The sequence below is a fragment of the Gossypium hirsutum genome, chromosome A06 (assembly GCF_007990345.1).
Source record: "Gossypium hirsutum isolate 1008001.06 chromosome A06, Gossypium_hirsutum_v2.1, whole genome shotgun sequence".
NCBI classification, from domain to species: Eukaryota; Viridiplantae; Streptophyta; class Magnoliopsida; order Malvales; family Malvaceae; genus Gossypium; species Gossypium hirsutum.
The window spans coordinates 19022547-19031818 of NC_053429.1; the positions used below are offsets into that span (position 1 = coordinate 19022547).

At 34.8% G+C, this 9272-nt stretch overlaps 1 protein-coding gene across 1 annotated transcript; it reads left to right on the forward strand.

The window, feature by feature from the left end:
- Nucleotides 1-4440: 4440 nt before the first annotated feature.
- LOC107897725 (IQ domain-containing protein IQM1) lies at nt 4441-8258 on the forward strand. The gene is made up of 8 exons (XM_016823281.2): nt 4441-4947; nt 5351-5977; nt 6090-6155; nt 6462-6550; nt 6703-6790; nt 6875-7105; nt 7199-7300; nt 7683-8258. The coding sequence occupies exons 2-8, from the start codon at nt 5390-5392 to the stop codon at nt 8142-8144; spliced, it is 1626 nt and encodes a 541-aa protein (XP_016678770.1). The 5' UTR covers nt 4441-4947; nt 5351-5389; the 3' UTR covers nt 8145-8258.
- The last annotated feature ends 1014 nt before the right edge of the window (nt 8259-9272 follow it).

Here is a 9272-nt window from a genome sequence, read left to right on the forward strand (position 1 = left end):
AATCACCAGACTAGACATTGCATTCTCAGTTAACAAAGTCTGTTAGTTCATGCATAGACCTTTATATACACACTTTAAAGTTGTTAAGAGAATTTTGCGATATTTGCAAGGCACATTAGATTATGGCCTACATTTCCGTCGAACATCTAAGTTTGTCTTTGAATGTTACTCAGATTTGAACTGGGGGTCTGATATTGATGACCGAATGTCAACATTGGGCTATTGTATTTTTCTTGAAGGAAATCCAATCTCCTAGAGCTCTCGAAAGCAGCAGGTTGTATCCCATTCTACAGCAGAAGCTGAGTATAGGAGTCTGGCAAATTTCACTGCAGAAATAGTCTAGCTTCAATCTTTGTTAGCTGAGTTAAGTGTCCCGGCTCAGAAGAAATTGTTGGTTTGGTGTGATAGCTCAGCTGCAGTTGCTGTAGCAGGCAATCTAGTCATGCATTCGAAGTTTAAGCACGTAGAATTGGACATATTCTTTGTAAGGGAGAAAGTAGTAGCGGGTGTGCTTCAAGTTGTTCATTTGTCCAGTGTAGATCAAGTTGCTGATGTTTTGACAAAACCGTTATCTGCAATGCTGTTCAACAAGTTTAGGAGGCATCTTCATGTTGCTCCATATAAAAGTTAAGTTCAGGGAGAAAGGAAGTCAGAAGAGCACGGGGAATGTTATGAGTATTTCATAAACAGTATTGCTGTTAAAGTCTGTTATGAATACTAGAGTTGTTATCTTTGTCAGTTAGTTGTTAAGAAACAGTTATGGGCTGCATGTATTAAATACGTTAGTGAACCTCTCTCTTATTCAATGAAGAAAGAAATAAGTTGTTTCTACTAAATTCATTCTATACTTCAACACTTTTTATACAAAGGTCTGGGAATCAATTATTGTATGTTCTAGTGTTTGTGGATGACATCATAGTCACTGGTTCTAATTCGAATGCTATAAACCAGTTTGTTAAGGATCTTAATCATCAGTTTTCTCTAAAGGATTTAGGGAAGTTGAACTATTTTCTAGGCATTGAGGCCAACTATACCTTAAATGGGCTATTTCTCAATCAAAGGAAATATATCCTGAATCTGCTTAAGAAGGCTTCTATGGAAAAATCAAGCAGCTCTCCCACACCAATGGTGTCTACCTGTCGGTTGTCAGCTCATGAAGGAAGTTCGGTTGAAGATGAGAGTTTCTTTAGGAGTATAGTGGGGGCTCTCCAGTATATGGTAATCACCAGACCAGACATTGTATTCTCAGTCAAAAAGTCTGTCAATTTATGCACAAACCTTTAGATACACACTTTAAATTTGTTAAGAAAATTTTGCGGTATTTACAAGGCACATTAGATCATGGCCTACATTTCGATCGAACATCTAAGTTTGTCTTTAAAGGTTAGATGGAGGTCTGATATTGATGATCGGAGGTCAACATCGAGCTATTTTATTTTTCTTGGAGAAAATCCAATCTCCTGGAGCTCTCAAAAGCAGCAGGTTGTATCCCGTTCTACAGCAAAAACTGAGTACAAGAGTCTGGTGAATGTCACTGTAGAAATGGCCTGGCTTCAATCTTTGTTAGTTGAGTTAAGTGTCCCGATTCAGAAGAAATCGTTGGTTCAGTGTGATAGCTCAGCTGCAGTTGCTGTAGCAGGCAATCTAGTCATACATTCGAAGTTTAAACACGTAAAATTGGACATATTCTTTGTAAGAGAGAAAGTAGTAACGGGTGTGCATCAAGTTAGTCATGTGTCCAATGTAGATCAAGTTGCTGATGTTTTGACAAAACCGTTATCTGCAATGCTGTTCAACAAGTTCAAGAGGAAGCTTCAGGTTGCTCCATATGAAAGTTAAGTTGAGGGAGAAAAAAAGTCAGAAGAGCACGGGGAATGTTATGAGTATTTCATAAACAGTGTTGCTGTTAAATTCTATTATGAATACTAGAGTTGTTAGCTTTGTCAATTAGTTGTTAAGAAATAGTTATGGACTGCTTGTATTAAATATGTTAGTGAACCTCTCTCTTATTCAATGAAGAAAGAAAGAAGTTGTTTTTGCTAAGTTCATTCTATACTTCAACACATTTTTTATACAAAGGTCTAGGAATCAATTGTTGTACATTCTAGTGTCTGTAGATGACATTATAGTCACTAGTTCTAATTCGAATGCTATAAACCAGTTTGTTGAGAATCTTAATCATCAGTTCTCTCTAAAGGATTTGGGGAAGTTGAACTATTTTCTAGGCATTGAGGTCAACTATACCTTAGATGGGCTATTTCTCAATGAAAAGAAGTATATCCTGGATCTGCTTAAGAAGGCTTCTATGGAAAAATCAAGTAGCTCTCCCATACCAATGGTGTCTACCTGTCGGTTGTCAGCTCATAAGGGAAGTTCGATTGAAGATGAGAGTTTCTTTAGGAGTATAGTGGGGGCTCTCCAGTATGTGGTAATCACCAGACTAGACATTGCATTCTCAGTTAACAAAGTCTGTCAGTTTATGCACAGACCTTTAGATACACACCTTAAAGCTGTTAAGAGAATTTTGCGATATTTGTAAGGCACATTAGATCACGGCCTACATTTTCGTCGAACATCTAAGTTTGTCCTTGAAGGTTACTCAGATTTGAACTGGGAGTCTGATATTGATGACTGAAGGTCAACATTGGGCTACTGTATTTTTCTTGGAGGAAATCCAATCTTTTGGAGCTGTCGAAAGCAGTAGGTTGTATCCCGTTCTATAGCAGAAGCTGAGTATAAGAGTCTGGCAAATGTCACTGCAGAAATGGTTTGGCTTCAATCTTTGTTAGCTGAGTTAAGTGTCCCAGTTCAGAAGAAATCGTTGGTTTGGTGTGATAGCTTAGCTGCAATTGCTGTAGCAGGCAATCCAGTCATGCATTCGAAGTTTAAGCACGTAGAATTGGACATATTCTTTGTAAGGGAGAAAGTAGTAGCGGGTGTGCTTCAAGTTGTTCATGTGTCCAGTGTAGATCAAGTTACTGATGTTTTGACAAAACTGTTATCTGCAATGCTATTCAACAAGCTCAGGAGGCATCTTCAGGTTGCTCCATATGAAAGTTAAGTTCAGGGAGAAAGAAAGTCAGAAGAGCACGGGAAATGTTATAAGTATTTCATAAACAGTATTGCTGTTAAGGTCTGTTATGAATACTAGAGTTGTTAGCTTTGTCAGTTAGTTGTTAATAAACAGTTATGGGCTGCATGTGTTAAATATGTTAGTGAACCTCTCTCTTATTCAATGAAGAAAGAAAGAAGTTGTTTTTGCTAAGTTCATTCTATACTTCAACAAACATCGTGGGAGAGACCAACTGGTCAGTGGACTAGTTGTAATGTTGATGATGGAGCCGTCTATCTTAAGTCTAATGTTACTAGTTTCGATGAAGTACTTGGAGACTCGATCGGTAAATTTTTCAAAGGGATTTCGGATCTATATGGGTGTTTGGGAGACTCGCATGGCAGAGATAATGATTGTTCGTGAGGCACTATCTTGGCTTTGTTCATTGCATATGGACTCCATTATCGTTGAATCCGATTGTCAGGATGTTATACTGCTCTAAATCGACCGTCTTTGAATGTCTCCGAGTTTGGTATTATGATTCGTGATTGTTTATGGCTGAAGTTTCAATTTTCGCGCATGTCTTTCCGTTGGACACTACAAATTGTTAATAAAATAGTTGAGCCATTTACTCAAGCAGCTTTATGCTATGCGATTGTCTGTCATTGGGGTGTTTCACCCCTTTTATTCAAGTTTTCTTACAGGCCGATTATGTATTAAGTAATTTCAAAGTTGGTGAGGGTGTATGGGGTAAATCTATTATTCTGAATTAGTTTTCCCTCTTTATGTCTTGGGTTTGTTTATTCTCTTTGTTCATGTTTGGTTTTAATGATATTTATTTAAGTATTTTAAAATTGAATATTTGAAAATATATATGTCATAAATAGCTAATAATTCTTTTGTTAAACATGAGTAAATTAAAATTTTAGTTTTTTAAGTTTGATTCTTTTTTCTTTTATTTAACTCTGGTCCAAAATTCCATTAGGAATCATCCTAAAACTGTTTTACTTAAAAATGATTCCACGAATAAATTGAATTAAACTAACTCTGGTCCAAAATCTCATTATAAAACTGCATTATTTTGACATTGGTGTATATATAGGGAGTTTGAGAAGAAAATAAAATGTGGGGTGCACAAGTAATGTTTTTGATGCTGTAAAGTTTAAGAAAAGCAAGTTAAGAAAAGTGGCGGGAATATACATATGAATGCATTTGCATGGCAGTGGCGGGCAGCCATAGTCAGAACAGATAAAAAATGTAAAAAACAAAATCCATTCAAGCACAAAAAAAAAAAAAAGCGCGTTCTTGAATGACCAAAGCCACGAGCTATAAACCCGTTGACTGTCGTGAAAATTAAAGAAAAACAACAAGAAAGAAAGTACCAATTCCCATGGAGATTTTAAAGCGCTTTCGTGTTTTTTCATGGATAGATTTACTTTAAATTACAAGCTTACTTTCTTTGACCAATCTCCCTTCTCTATCTTCTCCTTTTGCACGTAGGGGGGTCTCCAGGTAAGGTTCCAGGAAGGAAAGGGAATGAAGTTTGAAAACCCTTGAAAACTTTTCCTCAAAAAATAATTCCGACATTTAAAGCTTTGAATTCATCAGACTCGTGTTTTTTTTAGCCCACGAGCCTTTAAACCGTTGAATTAAACCCATCATTTTTATAATCCAAAACCTATCTCACTGGCTACGACTTCCTTGCCCTTTCTAGGCAGCAATATTTAAAGGTTTATTAGTTGGATTCCATAATACTTCTTCTTGTCCTATATATATAATAAGAGATGGCATTTGGGCAGAGGATTTGGAAACATCTTTTGATTTTTGTTTTTGTTTTCCAGTTAGACTGAGAAAGAGGGAAAAAAACATATCTGAAGAACTCATTCAGGATACAGGTATTGATATTCATATTCTTCTCTTTCAAAATGATTAATGAAGTTGCATAAGAGTCGATGTTTTTGCATTTTCTTTCCCTTCAATTATTGGAGTTAATCAATTTGCTACTTGCAAGTGCTTTGCCTTTTAACTTTAGCTTTAGCTTTGCCTTTTTCAATTTTCTTTGGGACATGAACTCTACTGTTTTCTCATATCGATTCCGAGAAAAGAGAAATCGTTAAATACAAATATTTATTTATCATTGTTAACAAATAAAAAAATCAATTAACTACATACTTATATAAAACAATAAATATATTTAACATGAAGCTGGCCATTTTTCTATAAGGAAATTCATCATTTTTAGCTTAATCCTATCTGTATTATCTTGTATTTAATTAGTTTATCAATCATGTTGAGCAGGTAGTGAGGGTTATCTTGTCATAAACTAATTGAAGGCTTATGGGATTGTCTCTTTCATTGCTTCTATCAGCCTGGCAACAAATTCTAAGCCACAGGTTTTTCAATTTAGCCTGCAACATCAGTCTCCGTTCAAAAGATAGAGAGGTGACTTTGAGGGTAAATAGCTTCAAGGGAACAGATTCAGAAACCATAATCAATTCAGTTGGGTCAGATTCTAAGATTCAAAGGAAAAATTCGAAAAATTTGAGAAACGGCAAAGCTGATTATTATCAAGTACTGCTTGACAAAGCTCACTCGTTCCAGGACCTGGTTCAAGACAAAAGGAAATCATCTTCGAATGGATTAATACATAAACCAATGGCCACACTTTCTCTACCGAAACCAACAATCTTGTTCTCGCCGAGACCCGTTAGTGAGCTTGATGCGGCTGCTGTTAAGCTTCAAAAAGTCTACAAGAGCTACCGGACTCGAAGAAACCTTGCAGATTGTGCAGTGGTGATTGAGGAGCTATGGTGGAAGGTATTAGACCTAGCTGAGCTCAAGCAAAACTCTGTGTCCTTCTTCGAGGTTGAGAAACCAGAATCTGCAGTTTCACGGTGGGTAAGAGCCAAGACCAAAGCTGCAAAGGTACTTTTTTAAAACACATTCGGTTGGATCGTCTATATATATATGTATATATATTTGTCTTTCTTTTTAACCAATATATTTATCGATGGTATTTCTTCCTCCTTGGCTGCAGGTAGGAAAGGGATTGTCCAAGGATGAAAAAGCTAAAAAACTAGCCCTTCAACACTGGCTTGAAGCTGTAAGTTGTTTAAACACATACAGGGATATATACACTTTTAAACTATTATCTGCATGCAGCTCGAACTAGGGTTTCCAAAGGCTAAAAGTTAATACAATGAATGAAGAAATACTTTACTACATTATTCCTTGAAACAGTTTAAAACATAATGAAATTTACGTTTAAGATATTCAACAGCTGAAAAGCTAATAAAGGCACATGGGAATTTATCATTTTTGCCGGTTGATTTAATTTGTGTTGACATAAATATGTGATAATCTAAAGCTATGTCTGACTCTAAGCCATCACCCCTTTAATTCCTTACAGATTGATCCACGACATCGGTACGGTCATAACTTACACATGTATTATGACGTTTGGTTCTCAAGCGAAAGCACACAGCCTTTCTTCTACTGGTAATTATTGTAATTATTAATCAGCAGCCTTTCAAAATTTTCTGTATTTGACATAGGGAATGATCGAATCTCTAAAAGTCAAAAGTTTACATTCTAAAATATTTTCATTATTTTTCTTATCTAATTTAAAAGGTTCTTATCTAATTTAAAAGGTTGGACGTTGGAGATGGGAAAGAAGTAAATCTTGAGAAATGTCCAAGGAAAAAACTACAACAGCAGTGCATCACATATCTTGGACCAGTAAGTTTCAACAATAGCTGCATGTGTGTCTATATAATATTAATATTTGGTTACATCTAATCATATTTAAATAATTGTTGGCAGAAAGAAAGGGAAGAATATGAAGTAATAATTGAGAATGGGCGGCTTGCTTATAGGCAAAGTGGGTCACCTGTGGATACCACAGGTGAATCCAAATGGATATTTGTCCTTAGCACAAGTAGAGCCTTGTATGTGGGTCAAAAGAAAAAGGGCAAATTTCAACATTCTAGTTTTCTAGCCGGCGGTGCCACCACGGCAGCTGGAAGATTGGTTGCTCGTGATGGAGTTCTCCAGGTACAACTCGCTTTCCGTTCATACATGCATGTAATGCATTGAAATTAATCTTTAATGTTTTCCACTGACTCTTGGTGTTTTTTTTTTTTTCAGGCTATATGGCCATACAGTGGTCATTATCATCCAACGGAAGAAAATTTCATGGAATTCATTAGCTTTCTCGAGGAAAATAATGTAAATCTCACAAATGTTAAGGTAAAATATATTTTTCTCTCTTTTTTCCGATGTTTATAAAGAATATTAAAAAAATAAAATTTATACTTTAATTTATCATAATTGAGTACTAACCTTTATAAAAAAAATAAGAGATATTAGCTTAATGTTGTTAAACCTTGACATTAATCTAAAAATCATATCCATGATTTTTGTGTAAGGATATAACAAAAATCAATAATTTAACAAGTTACATTTAATAAATTAACACTAACTTTTTTAATTTTCGTATATATTTCTAACTAATTAAAATTGAGGGAGTAGCATCTCATTTCTTAGAAAGATGAATTTAAATTAATCCTTCTTTCCATCTTTAGATGCTTGGATAAATTTACTCATGTTGCTTGTGATCTTTTGATTACAGAGGTGTGCCGTTGATGATGACAACTCATACGGGCAAACTCCTACTCCAGATAAAGAATCCAAACCCAAACCCGAATCAGATAAAAGCCGGAAAGCTGATGAGAATGATGAAGGTGACAGCGTGAGGGGGGCAAAAAGAAGCAGTGGTGATGATCAGAAAGATGTGAAGATTGAGACCAATGGCGCAGGTGGCAAGGAAGAAGCAGCAGCGTTCAGCATGGCCAAGAGATTGTCATGCAAGTGGACGACAGGGGTCGGACCCCGTATCGGGTGCGTGCGAGACTACCCTAGCGAGCTTCAATGGAAAGCACTGGAACAGGTAAACCTATCACCAAGGGTGGCTCCAGGAATGGTGAAGTTGGGTCCAATTCCTTCACCACGACCCAGTCCAAGAATCCACCTTTCCCCACGGATTGCAGCTATGGGCCTGCCAAGTCCAAGGTCTATAGCAACAGTGGGCTAAGCCTGTTCATTCTTTTTGTTTCTTTGATTCTATCATATTTTTGTATGTAGTTAATTTTTTTCAACAGCCAGGATTTTGTACAATGGAAATGTAATAAATCCTTTCCAAAAGTAATCATTTTTATATTGTAAAATCCAATAATTAATTCATAATCTGAAGTCCAAACATCCAAAACAAAAACAGTCGGTTTAACTTTGAAATTATTGGTATCATTTAACTTTCGCTCAAAGCCAACAAGCAGATCAACTCTCAACACACCAAAACAAAATAGAATAAAATAAGCCATAAATTTATTTGTAACTCCTTTTTTGAATTATTAACAGACAAATCTTCATGTTCATGATGCATTTCTTTAAGGATTTAAGATTAATTTTAATGTTTTAAAGTTTAGATTTTTGTAAAATAATTAATAATATATTTTGAAGTAGATGATCATTGGGGTTAGGAACCCAAGGCCAGCAAATTTTTAAATGTTTTTAAGAATTTACTTTGAAAACTTTTCATTAAAATTTTAAATATTTTAATTACACTAAAAGAATTAAATTCTAATTAAGCTTCAAAATTTTTCTAAAGTTTTAATTAGACTTAATAAAATCTCTCAAAAATTTTAAAAATTTTAATTATACCCTCAAAATTTAATGTCAGATTTGTGCTAATAATTAAATATATATATTTCATTGTACTAGGACAAACTTTTTGTAAAACTTTAAATTAATTTCAAAAATTATATAATAATATGTTTTTAAAATATAAATAAAAGGCTTAAGTCACTATTTTTCTCTCAACCATACTTTTTTTCCTTCATATTAATACATAAACTATTATTTTCATCCCATTTTACCCTCAAATGTAACTAGCATCCAATAAAAATGTTTTATATATCATAATCTTATTAGTAATTTTTTCATTTTCGAATAAATTGAGATGAAAAGTGATAATTAAAGTACCGTTGAATGACAAAAAATTAATGTATTAAAGTGAAATCAAGGACAAAACCACAAGATATAAAAAAGTACAATTATTATTATTATTATCCACCAATTTTAGGGAATGAACCACTTTGTATGGAAATGCAGAGACCAAGTCGACGTATTCATGTGACTCTTTGTAAAGGGCAATGAATGAACC

Excerpts from the sequence above, each read along its gene's own strand:
- LOC107897725 (XM_016823281.2), top strand. The coding sequence starts at position 5,390 with ATGGGATTGTCTCTTTCATTGCTTCTATCAGCCTGGCAACAAATTCTA. Across the intron at positions 6,551-6,702 it reads ACACAGCCTTTCTTCTACTG|GTTGGACGTTGGAGATGGGA; the intron begins GTAATTATTGTA and ends CTAATTTAAAAG. Across the intron at positions 6,791-6,874 it reads GCATCACATATCTTGGACCA|AAAGAAAGGGAAGAATATGA; the intron begins GTAAGTTTCAAC and ends AATTGTTGGCAG.